Source organism: Vicia villosa, linkage group LG6 (genome assembly GCF_029867415.1).
Source record: "Vicia villosa cultivar HV-30 ecotype Madison, WI linkage group LG6, Vvil1.0, whole genome shotgun sequence".
In the NCBI taxonomy this organism is placed as follows: domain Eukaryota; kingdom Viridiplantae; phylum Streptophyta; class Magnoliopsida; order Fabales; family Fabaceae; genus Vicia; species Vicia villosa.
The window spans coordinates 153,812,555-153,828,451 of NC_081185.1; the positions used below are offsets into that span (position 1 = coordinate 153,812,555).

General features: G+C 32.4%; 2 protein-coding genes across 2 annotated transcripts; both read right to left on the reverse strand.

Annotated features, from left to right (window-relative positions):
• Window positions 1-2,687: 2,687 nt before the first annotated feature.
• On the reverse strand, window positions 2,688-4,246 carry LOC131615040 (aconitate hydratase 2, mitochondrial-like). Its single transcript, XM_058886556.1, has 3 exons — window positions 3,483-4,246; window positions 2,978-3,082; window positions 2,688-2,851 (listed from the first exon to the last, which is right to left on the reverse strand). Exons 1-3 carry the CDS (start codon window positions 3,610-3,612, stop codon window positions 2,688-2,690), a joined length of 399 nt encoding a protein of 132 aa, XP_058742539.1. The 5' UTR covers window positions 3,613-4,246.
• A 3,691-nt stretch (window positions 4,247-7,937) lies between these two features.
• Window positions 7,938-13,565, reverse strand: LOC131615041 (uncharacterized). Its single transcript, XM_058886557.1, has 3 exons — window positions 13,389-13,565; window positions 9,884-10,360; window positions 7,938-9,666 (listed from the first exon to the last, which is right to left on the reverse strand). The coding sequence occupies exons 1-3, from the start codon at window positions 13,563-13,565 to the stop codon at window positions 7,939-7,941; spliced, it is 2,382 nt and encodes a 793-aa protein (XP_058742540.1). The 3' UTR covers window position 7,938.
• Window positions 13,566-15,897: the final 2,332 nt, after the last annotated feature.

The window sequence follows — 15,897 nt, forward strand, 5'->3', positions numbered from 1 at the left end:
GAAAATATGAAATTTTTTTAAATTATTTATGTTACTAATTTTTTTATTTTGAAATTATTTTTAATTTTAAAAAAAAAATTTAGGATAATATATCAAAAATTGAAAAATATATTATTGATGTAAAACAATTTTGTTTTTTCTTTTAAAAATACGTCTTTCTTTTAAAAATGATGAACTATTATAGTAAAACAATTTTGTTTTTCATTTTTACATTTTAAAAACAAAAGCGTGCGTATCACACCACACTAGTACAGAAAACATTTTTTACATCGGGCGAAAAGTACATTTTACATCGGGTCTGGATCCGATGTAAATCCAAGCGATGTAGTAAATCTAAGACATTTTACATCGGGTCACGGCCCGATGTGAAATATCCACATACCACATCGGTTGAATATTATGTCTGATGTGAAAAAAATCCAATTTTTCTTTTTAAAAAATTATGCAATATTTACCCTCGGTTTCTGCAATAGACCGATGTAATATGTATGTTTTTACATCGGTTACGTCATTGGCCCGATGTAATATGTATGTTTTTACATCGGTTTCCCAAATGGCCAGATGTAATATGTTTTAGCAAAATTAAGGTGTTTTTCCTGTAATTTTATTTTTACTTAATTTTTCACATTTTGCCAATATCACACAAACCACAGTTAAGTCATAAACAAAATTACATCCCAACACTTTAAAATCCTTGTTCAATTAAAATAAGGAGGTTTAACTTTTTGAAACTTAGCATTACAATTATGTTTCTTTACATATTATGTATCATAATTTAAAAAAATATTATGGTACACACATATGCAAATATACCACTTTTTTTTCATACATCAATACTCATACAAAAAACAAAACAAGAGAAGGTTTCCAAGTTTGTTTTCAGGTTGGTCTCACGTCCTTTCATCCTTCTTCTCTAAGTTACCTCAACCCAACTTAGCTTCATGTTAAGCTTTTTTTGCAGCCAAGGAGTCGTTGTGTACCTCACAATAGACAAAAGAATTGAATTAGCAAAAGGAATACTCATGTGGCACCAAAAGGCATAACAAACTTTGCAAATTTTACGTAAAACCACTCATGCATGTAAAAACAAACTTTTTAACACTTCAAACAAAACATTGTAAATTCATTGGAAATGTAGTCATTTCCCATGGATTTTGTTAACACATATAACTAGGACTATTCACATCATGCTCATTTCATAATCCATCATAATAGGATATCTCTCCATCATGACTACATAATACATGCTCACTCAATCACGTTAGTGCAAGCAAAAGACATACAAGACCAAGTTACATCAACCCAAATGCCAAAACAACAATTGCATCAACGTCCATTAATTTTAAGTTATGCTAAGGATCATCAAAATAGTTCAGAATACTAATTCTCTAAAGTTAAGCCATGTACATCCATTTAAGGATAGCTATGCATATGCAACAACATAAAAAAAAATTGGCAGTACCAATATAAAGGCATGCTTCAAAAAATACAAGCTATCATTCATGTCTATAAATGCAAACCAAATATAAAACACGACAGAATTTGAAAGCTTTGTCAATAAGCAAACAACCACATCAGTATTCAAGAAAAATTCAAATAAAAAGCATAAGGGAGCAAATTCCAATAAAATATAAAGTGGAGGACTCAGTTACACACTTATTGGTGATGTCGTGAATTGTGAGGGATCACCTCATCTATAAGGCCTATCCTATTCACTATAGACAAAGTTAGAAATTACCATTCTCTAGTTTACCCTCCAGCTCACCTGCCAATACCACAAAATCTGGGGAGATTTTTCTCCTCATAACAAACCCGTTTTTTTATCCATCAATTTCCAGCTCACAAATCTCATATGATGCATTAATTGCAGAATAACAGCAACACTGAATATTCATCTCAAGACAAGAAATCCTAATGGACAACAGTTATGCCAAATCTACATCGAACATACCAACATGCATTAAAGAACCAGTGCATTAACGTTCTAGTTTCTACTGACCTGCGAGATGTTACGTTCCCTATCTAGTGGATGTTGGCACGTGACTTTGAGCAAGGCGGTAATTTGTCGCTCATTCAATCGTTTCGAGTACCTTTGCCCCTCGGCAATTTTGCAGACCTACATCACACATATACTATAATCATTAAGCAGCACATAGATAGGCATGACAATACAATAGCAAAAAGGAGAGAGTTTATGCGGATATTTACCTCCATTGGAAGGTAGTTTGGTCTCTGAGTGTTGCCATATTGCAAACAAGGCAAGTAAGCATGTTGAATGACAAAACCATATGTCTCAGAGAAATACTCAACAACAGACTTCATAGTCCCCTTCTCATCCACAGGGAATCTATAAAAATTGAAAGATTAAAAAATAAAATTCAACAAAAGAATTTATATACTGCATTTGAAAAATACTTATTACTTCTATTCACGCCAGCTCTCTAGTAGCTTGTGAAGTCAAACCAGCAATACGATATTTTCTATAGCACATTAAATATTTTAATTCAAATCATCTATATTTTATAAGATCCAAATTCCCAACCATGTCACACACAATCTCATGAATTAAAATAACATTCTTATAGAGAACAACCAAAGTATAGTATAGCATGAAAGATTGGAATAGAAACATCATATAAATATTTTATAGTAGCATAGCATAGGTTAAAGTTAAAATACCAAACAAATTAATTGGTTAAAGTTAAACTATCAACCTTAGAGTAACCATTTGGCATATCTTGAACCACACAACCAGAAGGGAGCCTCCTACAGTTATGAAAAGTAGGTGCACCGCCAGAAGAAGTTTCTTTGAAGGTATCTATCGACACATCAACCACTGCCGATACCCCTTCTGCATGTTGCTTGCAAAAACGTAGAAAATTCACTTCTGTAACTGGAACCAACGGAGAAAGTATTTGAAAGTTCAAGTTATTCAAATTTCTATAGTAAAAAAAAGGAAAATAAGCTAGTAGATTACCAATTCTCGGATCATTGAGAGAAGGAAGGTTGTAGAACTTTCCAAATTCACCACCACCGGGCTTGGGTAGACTAGTCAAGTGTCCCTTGAAAGGATTTTCACCAGCTGCAGTAACAAATATATCAAATAATCACTCAAAACACAAAACTCAGCAACAAATATTAGTAGTGAGAAATCAAACTACCAATCACAAAATTATATAAATCAAACTCCACGATCCTTTTCATATCAACGAAACAGTGTTCAATAGCAAACAAACGACAAAGTTATCTGCATAAGGATAACGCTAACGTCCTAATCATTCGACTTCTCTATTCCTATTAGCGTCTTCAGCACTGAATCGGAAGATTCCAAAATATAAATTAAAAACAAAATGGAATCAACATTTGAACAGAAAAGGAGAAAAAATAGCTTAAATGAACGACTATATACTGATTCAATTAGATCAATGAAATGAAAGAAAGTAGAAAATCATCCGGAATTTCAGGAGTGAAAGGCGAAGTACCGGAGGAGGCGATCTTGCGGTGGAATTGTTCGATGAAAGGAGCGACAGCTCTGATCTGAGGGCGAAGGGAGAAAGGTGACCTCCAGAGAACACCGTGGCTCCATTGATTGACGGTGGACCGTGGTTTCATAGAAACGATCTTTGCAAAAGTCAAATGAAAACTGGTTTTCTACAAAAATTTATATACAGTAGCGAGTTTGAGGGTTCCTCACAAAACCCCATCAAATTCATCATCAACAAACTCATTACCATTAATAACATTCAACAAATATCAAAGCCAGGACCGAAAATTGAAAGAAAATAGAAGGAGTAGAAAGAGAATCAGTTGAATTTTTTTGCGATCTTTTCCGCGAACCCTAAGTAGAAGCTTCAAGGGATCCGCCGCTGTTCTCGATCTGGGTTTCACGCCTGATACCCCAGACCGTCGCTAGTTCGCACCCTCCTCCTCAATCTCCATCGCGCCCCTTCATCTTCTGTCATACCTGAAACAAAAAAAGGAAGGAGATTCAAAGAGATATCCATGAACAAACCAGAAAACGTGAATACGAATATCAACATTCATTGCAAACGGAAGGTAATCCTCAAAACCTAGCTTTAGGGTTGATTTTCTTTATGTTGATTGATAGTTCGATTGGGATTTTGTTTGGGAATTTAGGGTTTGAGGGAGGTTTGGATATATGGTCTTTTTCTGGGTTGCATGTTGTTTGAAGGCAAAACGAGAGAGAATGCTAGATTAGAGAGATATTTCGAAAAATGGAAAGAAAAGGCATGTTGTACTTTCTTTTGTAAAAAAACGATCCCATGTATTCTCCCTTAAAAAAAATCTCCTTTTTGAAAAAATCCGTTAACATTTTCCATCGGTTTTAGACTGGCCCGATGTAAAGGCCCACTATGCTATTTTTCCCATCGGTTGATATATATAACCGATGTAAAATCCTTTATAAAAGAATTTTGTTTATTTACAATTATGCCACCGCATATTTTTTTCTTATATTTTTATATCATTGGAAATAAATACCTGATGTAAAATTGTTTGATAAATATTTCTCACATCATATATTTTAATACCCGATGTAAAATCCTTTAAGGAAATGTCATATTTTTAGTAGTGCCAGTACCGTACGAACGCACGGATAAACAGACCACAATCCGTGCGAACGCACGGGTAATACACAAGTATTTTGTGAACGTACGGGTAACCAGACCAAAATCTTAGTCAACGCACGAGTAACACACCAGTACCGTGCGAACGCATGTGCAACCATGCCAAAATCCGTGTAAACACACAAATTATTATATATTTGGTCGAATTAAAGAATAATATATGAATAATTGAAATATTTATACTATTGATGTCTTTCTTTTAAAAATTAATACAATTTTATTTTTATTTTAAAAAATGGTCCAAACTTACGTACGTGCATGTGATTTATACTACTGATTTTTCATTTATTTATATTTTCACTCATAGTCCAAACATTAATAAATATAACATGAAACTTAATTTTTTTAGGTCATTATCTTTTTAATAGTTTTTCTTAACAATAATTGTTTTAAAAATATTAAATTGTCTATTATTCTTATTCATGTTTAGTAAGTGGAATCTAAACAATATTTAATACATTATTTTTTTATTAATATTAGGCTATGTATAATGGTTTGCATATTCAACACCCTCTTTTTTCACTTTTTATTCTCCACATCATCTTCTCTTTCTTCGACATAATAATTCAACACTCATTTAATTTGGTTTTTTCTTTACCCACCTCCCTATGGGGGTCACCCCCAGCGAAAACTCCACTTTACCCCTGCTTCAGAAATGCATTTCCGAAATATTTTTTTTCTAAATTTTTCCAGATTTCGGAAGTGCACTTCCGAAAAAATCCCAAAAATTGGGATTTTGATTAATTCGGAGATGCATCTCGAAAAAACAAAAAAAATTTTAAAAGTCCCAAAAATTAAAAATTTTAGGATATTAATTAATTCACATATCATAAATTTGATATAATTTATGAGTAATGAATAATAATTATTATATATTTTGATATGATTTATGAGTTATGAATAATAATTATTATATATTTCTATTCTGATTCATATTTTAAAATTTAAAATAATTTTAATTAAAAAAATTAAAATAATTTCACCTACAAAATGAGTTTTAATTTTTTATTTATATATTTATATATTTATAATAATTATTATATATTTATATATTTACAAAAAAATTTAAAAAAATGAGTGTTTTAATTTATATATTTATATATTTATATAATAATTATAATAATTATTATATATTTATAAAATTATTATATATTTATATATTTATATAATAATTATTATATATTAATTATAAATATATTTATATAATAATTATAAAATTAAAAAAATGAGTGTTTTTATTTATAATAATAATTATATATTTATATATTTATATAATAATTACTATATATTTATATATTATATATTTATATATTTATATATTTCACTTACAAAATTAATAATTATTATTATATATTTATATATTTCTATTCTGATTCATAATTAAAAATGAGTTATAATTTTTTATTTAGTTTAAAAAAATTTAAAAAAGATTCTGTCTTAATTTTATTTAATTAATAAATTTTATATTTAATTATATATAATTCAAAATTTCCTTATGAAATTAAAATGTTTTTGATTTATATAAGTTAGTAAAATAATTTTTAACTTTAAAATTGTTTAGGAAACTTTGATTCAGTTTGATTTTATTGATTCACCGATTCACCTTGATTTTATACCTATTAATTGTATTGATTCACCTTGTTGAATTCTTTCGGAAGTGTATATCCGAAACATTCCCAGACCAATTTGGTCTTGAAATATTTCGGATATGCATCTCCGAAAATCCAAAAAAGGGGTGTTTTCGGAAATGCATCTCCGAAAACACCTTTTTTTCGTGTTTTCGAAAGTGCATTTCCGAAATAAGACAAATTTTGAAAAAAAAAACATTTTGGAAAGCATTTCCGAAGTTAGGGGTATTTTGGGTTTTTCACCCAGAGGTGACCAAGAAAGTAGGGAGGTGAGTAAAGAAATTTCCTTTAATTTTTACTCACTACAATGGTTTTGTTTAATAAAATTCAACACCCCAATCCCACCATTTTAAACGATCACAACAACCAATAAAATTTTGCAAAGTTATATATGTGAGCCCACACTTTCTCATTCAACATGTTAAATGTTTTCAACACATATTAATCCACATCACTTTCAACTCTTTATTCAACACCTCATTGCACTTATTCAACTATTGAATAATTTTTTCAACACCCCCATTGTAAATGGTCTTAAACCATACTCTATAAATGAATACTACTTTTGATTTTTTTAAAAATTAATTTAATAGGTTTGATCAAACAATATAACTTCTATATTTCAATTTCATATAAAAAACTTTATGTATCTGATAAACTCGGTCCAACCCATACCAGAACCCGTGCGGACGCACGGGTTTCCCACTAGTTTATTTTTAAAATTTTACTGATGCTTTCTTTCTCATAATTGGTCCCTATAACTTTAAAAAATAACAAATTGGTCTCTACACATTTTTCAATTTTTGGCAAATTTGGCCCCTATTTTTTCATATTTTGAAGTGATCTATCAACCTTTTGAAAGATAATAAACATAGTCATTACAAAAAACAAATTAAGTCCTACATATCAGAAATCATGGGATGGTATCTACCTTGTTTCCTCATATGTTGATCATGTTTAATATATTCTGATGAAGCAAGTGGTGTGATGGCTTAAACAGTTATTGATACATTGGTGATAATGTTAACATGTGTACCATGTTTCTATGATAGATGACATGGAGCTTTGATATGTTAACTGTATGCATACATTCCTTTCTTAATGCAAATATTAGCTATGCTCCTTATATTATAGAATCAAACATATCCAATCCACTCATTCTAACAACATTATTCATCTCATTGGTATTGAAATTAAACTGTGATGAAATTGTAAGAAATAAATAAAGATATGAACTTCTTCCACTTCTATTGTAACAACCTTATTGGAATATGTCCCAAAGAGTATATTTATAGAGAACTTAGAAATGCGAACTATCCTTTCATGTAAGGTTACGAATGATGATTCTACGATAAACAATTGCACTCACCGTGTAGACATGTAATGTATAATATTCATTGATCACTATAGGAATACCATTAAAAAAATGTTATATAAATGAATAGAAGAAGAATAAAAAAAATAAAACAAAAATTTCTAACATTAAGTCACTCGGGTGACATTGAGTAATGAAATGAATAAAACATGACAGTATGCCTAATCATCTGACAGCCTTAGAATACAATTTGTAAGTCAGGACGGAGAAGCATCAATACATTCAAAACCAACTTGTGATGATAGATGTGCTGATAGCTTAAAAAATAATCACTACTGAACACTACTCTTTAGCTAACACTGCCATCTCCCCTCAAGTGCTTTTCTTGTTGTACTAAAACTGCATTCCAATGATCTAAAAATTGACGACGTGGCTTTGTTTTGCCTCTTGTACGAGCCTTCCGGCAAGGACTGAAAATACATGTGTGTGTCTGGATGTCATTCTTGTTTTGCCAGAAGTTATATGTTATACATTCCAATGCTTTAACTGTCATTTTGCTGTTTCTACTGCTCTGTCTCCTCGCATTTATATCAGCCTGTTGTTCCATAGAACCAACATCACAAGGTCTTCTCAGAGGCTCCTCAACTACTTCCCAAGGTGTGCTCAAGGGGAGAGACTCGGATTTTTCAATTTCAAGACTCATGCATTGAAAACTGTCATTGCGACTGCTTTTCTCATTATTCTCTACCACACTTCTGTCTTTTGGTAAAGCGTTCAAACTTCCATTTTGGTTGGCATCTAGAAAGCTAGAAGAATAAGAGAATCCTACTTTATCTGATCCCAAATCTCCTGAAAGATTCTGAACGATGCGGCGATTCTCTGCCTTGGCACAAGCAGTCAATCTCCTCCTTTTAGTAGGAACAGCAGCATGATTAGAATCACCTGATCTTACTCTACGATAGAACTGATGATGCTTTAAGACCCTCTTCAGTTGACTATCATCAAACACGCAGGTGTGTTGATTTTTCTGGCTTTCGACCATCTTGTTTGCATCATTATCAGGACTATCACGTTCTTTTTTAACAGAGACTCCACTGTTAGATACACCTATGAAACTATGAGTTTTCTTTCTGCCATATATCAGAATCTTAGATTCCACCAACCTTGGTGAAGAGCCACCATTACTTTCGCTTAGAGGATCAGTAGTCATGGCAGAAGCATATTCCAATTCAACAGGCGGATATCTCTTTTGTTTCACCTTCAATAGTTTTCTTTCAGGAAGTCTATTGGTATCGATAACTGATAACTTTGTTGACCTCTGTGTAATGCTTTTAGACATATCCTTGCTAGGTTTTACTCTCCTACTATATGTGTGCCCTTTATATCTTTTACCATCAACATCTACCTCAACTCTATGCACTTTATTAGACGGAACATATTTAAATTCCCTTAAATCTGATAGCTTTCCACTATGCACCAAACTTGTATGAACTTTATTGCAAGTAGAAGATCGAGGCTTGAGGTAACATTGACGATGATCATCAGAGAAATCATTTTCGTTTGATCCTCCTTCTTCAACTTCTTCTTCTTCAAGCACAATAATATTTGGTTCAGCTACTACTTTGCTCAAGACATCCTTAACAGAATCAAAGTAATGTTGCCCTTTCAAAAGTTTTCTCCTCGAAAACTTGTCAACACCAGGAATAAGAAAAACCAGATCATCTTTGGAGGTTACATAGTCTTGATTCATTGGTTGCTCAGAGTGCCAGCCTCTTGCCAGTAAGCGGGGCCAAACAGCTTCCCAGAATAGTTCATTACTTCTGGTTTTGCTTAGCCGAAATCCTCCTGTCAAAGATTGTATTATATCACCCGGTCCAAGAGAAGAGAAAGCTTTGCAAGATGGTGCTGAAAACTCCTCACAACTGTTCTTCCTAGGTTCCAAATCAATCCGAGTAAGGACTCCGTTCTCCTTTGCAATACTTACTGCTTCAGCAAATATGCCAAGTCCAACAATAGACTTCGTAGAAGATATGTATTTTTCTAGAGAAGTTTTGCCTTCCACATATGACTTAGAAACCTGAGTATAAATATAAGCAAAGTGAGGACAGAAACTAATGATATATATAATTGAAATCATTTAAATTAATAAAAAAAAGGTACTGGTAATTCGGATATAGGTTTCAAATCATCATGGTACATCAAAATAAAATGATGATTCACTCAGCTATTCCACCCCAATTACCATTGTATCAAATGCACAAAACATGAAGACATGAGATTGGACAGTTGAATACCTTAGACAAAGTATCTTGTAATTCTTTAGAGACATGAGGATTCAAGCGAGACAATAGATCATGTTGCCTCATTTTGGTAGAAAGTTTCTTGGCTATCATACATTTTCTCCCTTTTAACTTCCTGCACTCCGACCATCTACGATATCCATCAGATTTGTAAAACTTTCCATAGTAAAATGAGAGAATTTCCCCCATCCCTTTGTTCTCTAAGAATTTTTTAATCTGAGTAAAATTCTTCCCAAAAATAAACAAACCAAGTACCAAACTTTCTGCGTCAGCATCACTCCATGGGACTGAAATGGGCAAACAAACTGAAGAAGAAAGGGATTCATCGTACTCATCGTCTTCTGAATAAGCCGGATTCATTTGAAGTGAAAGTTGGTCTGAATTTGAAAGAATTTCCGCCTGGTGGTCAGGACCTATTTTAGGACTGAGTACAGCGTCTCCATAAATCGCACGCTCTGCGAAGGACATCATCTGTCCAGAAAAAAATAAGAAAATAGGGCCAATAAGTATAAACTGAAATTAAGGGTTAAGAAGAAATGTGATATAGGAAATGTAGATTAGATAAAATCATGAAGAGCATATGTGAAACATGAGGTGTAACTAGGCATAAAATAACAGTAAATGGAAGTGTTAATCACAAGCTACTCATATTTAACAGGCCACTGGTTTTTCAAAACATGATATACTACTACTGATTGAAAGAATTGAGATTTTATAACTCTTACTATCCAATATCCATTCAACTATCCCTAAGGAACCTAAAACAGAACAAAGCTTAGACTACTAATTTGCCAATACATGAAAACCCTGACTTCACCACTGTGACTATTCTTGACACAGGTTCAACATAAATAAAAATACATTTCAACAATGATTTAGGGAAAAGATGAAAAATATAGATTAGAAATAAACAAGATAATGAACCCTAGATTATCAGAATGAAAACCCCTTATTTGCATGTTGAGAATGAATAAGAAAAAGAGATAACAAAAAGCACATTGATGGATGAAGAAGAACAGGAAGATTAAGATTGATCACACACACAATTTACAAGCAACTAATCAATCAAAATAAAGGTTTGTTTATGATTATTTATGTTATTATCACATACATAACATCACACAACATAAGAACGTTGATGAATCTTTGAGGTTTTGAAAGGAACAAGTATATACATGATGATGATAATAGCAAAAGTAAGCAAAAGGAATAAACGAGTGATGATGATGATAGTGTAATGTAAGGTAGAAGGAGAAAGGGAAAGAAAGAGAATGAACCTGTGAAAGAGAGAGGTGATGAATGAAGGAACGAAGGAAGCCACAGAATGAAGTGAAGTAGTAGTAAGATTATAGTGTTATTTGCTTACTTTTAAAACACGCGAGTAGAGTTCTATTCAGTTGATTTTTCTCAACTCAGTTTTTTCTCCTGATTTTAAAAAGTTTAATGGCCTGTTTGGTTTGGCTTCTGAGACACGAAACGCACAAAAGCTACAAAAGATAGCTTTTGAGTAGACGTGAAAATTCACCGTGATTTTATGATTTCCAACGCCAAACCAAACATAGCATAAAAGTTTATGCTCTTACAATTTCGTTTAATAGGAACATATTATTGAGTCATGTGATATCATTAACTTAAAAATTTCAGTATAATTTTGCAGAATACATGCTCGTGATTGATTAAATGTTTAAAATTAATTTACATCAGTGCATATCCTATTTTCTCTATATTAAATGATTGGTATATATTTTAAACAACTTATCATCAGAACATCACAATTCACTTTAAACAAATAAGGGTCACCCCAAAAATACAAGTTGACATCTTTGAAAATTGGCATATTGGTCCCTTAAAAAATAGGATTCATGTTAATGTTTCACTTTAGTTCATTAACTAAAAAAACCTTACATATTGATTCCATAAAGATACTTATGTTAGTCTAATTGGTCCTTTATGTTAAATTTTCTAAAAAATCGTTAAGTTGTGCTTATGTGGCATGACAAAAGTCAAAATAGTGAGTCATCAATTTAAATATGGGACTAAATTGAAACCTTATAATTAGTTAATGGACCAAACAAAAACATATTTAACCATACTGAAATTAAAGTGCTTTATTTGTTGAAAGTGTAATTCTTTGCGTCGAAGTAAAAATTAGACAGAGTCTGGATTGGCTGTATTCGACATAGAATCAAATACAACAAGTAGTTGTCAAAATGCATATAATATTCAAATTGTGAAGTTGTCAAAGGAGCTAACATCGACAAGTTTAAACTTAGCATTTTTTGCATGTTTTAGCTAAGTTAGTTAGTTAGAGTTTGCTTGGTGAACGAGCAAACTCAACTATAAATAGGTAGGTACCCTATCATTGTTTTCTCTTAAGAAAAATTGAATAAAATTTTAGTTTGAAAGCAGAGAGAAACTCTGCAAAATCTTCTTCTTCTCCTCTTTTCTCTCAAACCTTAATTTCTCTTTTCTTCCCTAATTCATCTTGTTTTCTTCTCAAATTTCTGTGCAACATAAATTATCTTGCAACCAAGGTGTAGTTGATTCACTCGAGTGAAGAACAAGAGGCGCAATTAATCTGAAAGATTGATTCTTATTCATTAAGATTGATTCAAATTAGCTCCAAGATTGGGGTTTAATTTCAACATCTGGTATCTAAAGCATCGATTGTGTGATTCTTGGGAAAAACATAGTGTAGTGAATCATCCAAACGGGCATTTTCCAGCAAGTATTTCTGAAAGATAAGAATTATGAGAATTGTCGTAAACATGTGAAGCTTGTTTTCTGCTATCAAGATCTTTGGGATCTTATGAAGGAAGCAGTAACGCCAATTGGATAAGATGCTACAGATGAACAAAAGACTGCACATAAAGAATTGAAGAAGAATATAAAACTCTTATAATTCATCAATGTGTTGATCCAGATAACTTCAAAAGTTGAGTGATGTAGAATCAGCGTAAGACTCAACCCAAAAAACACAACCCATTAATTATTTGAATACAATATTATATATATAATATATTTTATATTAATTTAGACTATTTCTATATATATATATATATATATATATATATATATATATATATATATATATATAATATTCTAATATTAAATAATGGATCCGCAAACCTAACCAGTCAAACAGGAAGTCTGCGAACCGTCCAAATCAGATATTCTTGTTGCTTATCAGTTTTCTGACTTTTAGCAATCTCAAAATTTATTTTCTTTATTTTCATCAACAAGGGTTTTAAGGCATACTTCAACAATCTCCACCTTGAATTGAAATCGTGTTGATGTCAATTTAACCATCAACAACCTTGCTGCTCTCTACCATGTCGAAACTCTAATCAATAATCTTGATCAAATTCAAGCTACCCTTGAATCTTGATCTTGCCACTTACGTCCAGTTGTTTCCAATTACTTTTTTCTGCCTAGAAAATTTAACAACCCTACAAGTATGATTTTTCAACTATCGTTGACTCCACATGCTTTCAAATGCCTCCCTGAAGGTCATTCTTTCAAAAGTTTGCAACCCTTCATCCACATTCAAAGCATAACGCCCAAGGCTAGCATAATCGTTCCTTTGAGATGCTACAATCTCCTTCCTTATCTTATCATGAGTCAAATGATAATCAGAGATCTCTGCAACCGTTCTCTCACTACTACTAGTATCCATAGTAGAAAACTCCAACTCAAACTAAGTTTTCACCGTTATAGTTTCTAACATGTTTATCCCTTGGTTTTTACTATTCTTTCTCTAAATAAATTCTCTACCAATCAAGTAAGTTGCTTTGACATCAACCCTTCACCAAAAAGTAAATAACAACTCAACGGTCACATACATTTTTATCCCTTGTTCTCTACAAAATTCATTTTACACTTATGAAACAACCTCAAAGCCTTCATAACGCCTTGACCTCAAATCCTATTGCTCTTTCTTGTCATGAAAGCCTCCACTAGTTAATGATGAATGAATAATAATATTTGAACCTTCAAAAATATATTGGCAACGTATCTTAGACTCTTTAGCAACAATCACTTCATCATACGAAATCTTCAACATTCCTCGTTCAACTCTAGTGCAATAACCTAGATCAGCTAACATGCTTATAGATATCAAATTTCACTTAAGTTATAGAACATACCTCACATTATGAAGAAGAAACCCACGATCATCAAACATTTTAAGTCTGGCTGTACCAATACCATGAACCTTGCAAGCCTTATATCACCAAGGCGAACTACTCCACCTTGCACCAATTTCAAAGTCTCAAAGTATTTTATTCTTGGACACATGTGATAAGGGCAAACTAAGTCTATGACCCAACTATCTTCAGTCTCCAAACTCGATACCACTAGTGCACCATCATCCTCATCCAAGGCAACCACAACTTGAAAAGAATCATCATTGACCTTTCTATCAGGACAATCCTTTTTAAAGTGACCGATTTTATGACAATTAAAACATTTTACCTTTGATTTGTCGAACCTCTTTGATTTGGACATCCCTTTTGATAACACGAAAATGTATCACATATTCGGCTTGATTTACATAGATTATGTCTTTATTTTATTAATATTATGCGCTCTATGTTGGTATTATGTTGATATTTTAATGTGTTTCAGGAATTTAATATTTACAAGGCTCGTTTGAGAAAATGAGTAAAAAATGAGAAGAAATGAAGTGAAAATGCATAGAATTTAAAAGAAAAGAGAAAGGCCCGTCAAAACAAGTGGAGAAGGCCCAACATGCTCTGACGGTCATCACACTCTCCCTAACGGTCGTCACACCCTCCAAAGTTGCGTGACACTCGTCACACATTGCATGGCGCTCGTCCCAGGCTAATTTCCAACACCATATAATATTTCAATGACTTTCTCTCCAAGATAGAAACCAGCAACCACTTCGTCCTATATTATATCCAACCATCCTATATTTTCTCATGTGCCAAGTCTCCCGTAATACTCTCTCCATACGGCCACTACTCCTATTTTATCTCAACAAGTTGATTACAGAGAGGAATATAAAAAGCAAAGCAGTTAACAACATAAAGCTCTCTCTGGTTCCACCATTTTTGTTCAGAGTTATGTTTTATTCTTAGTTCTTAGGGAGAAAGTTTACCATGTAAAAGTGGTAGTTTCTCATATTAAGGAACTACCACACCATTAGATTTAGTTCCTGTCGGCATGTTCTAAATTTGGTTCTTTCTAATGTACGCGAAGATAATTTCAAAAGTTAATTCCAGTTTCTTTTATTTTATTATTTACAGGTTTCCTTTTATGCTTTCTTATTATTTTCATTTATCGTCGTTAATTTAATTGCCATGTTCTTCTTAGTTTCAATCCGCATGTTTAATTTGTTTACGCTTAATTCCATGTCCAGCTAAATTGTTTTGAGTCAGGTGTGTGAGGACCGTCGTCTCCGACGGGACTCGGTAATTATTGTGTTGACTTAGTTATTATTATAAAATTATGTTTTGGTTTATGTTTTTAATATTAATTTAGGTAACCTTGTCACGAGAGTGAAAGGTTACCTACCACGATTTCGTCACGAGAGTGAGAGATTTACTAAGGTTCGAATCGGCACTGCGAGAGCGTGGGGGTCGAACCAGATAGTAAAAACTAGGCATTAATCCTAAACACAGCGAGAGCGCTTTAGGATTAATTAGAACTTGTTTAGTTTTCAAAGTGCGTTCCTTGATTTAAGTGGGCGAGCGAGAGCAAAATCCTACGGTTAAGGAGTGTGACTTTATTCAAGACACGAGAGTGTAAGGTTTAGTCTTTAAGCTAATATTTTCTACTAAATATGTTTTTGACATTTCTATAAGCCAACAAGTTACAAAGTTCCTGAAGTACACGGAATCACATTTCGAGCTCTTTTTTCTTTATATTTTTCTTAATCTTTATTTTATTTCAATTTTAGTTCTTAGTTTCCCCTTAATCAAACATTCTTTAGCAGTAGGTTGACATTGTCTCTGTGGTTCGATAATTTTATATATTACTTCGAT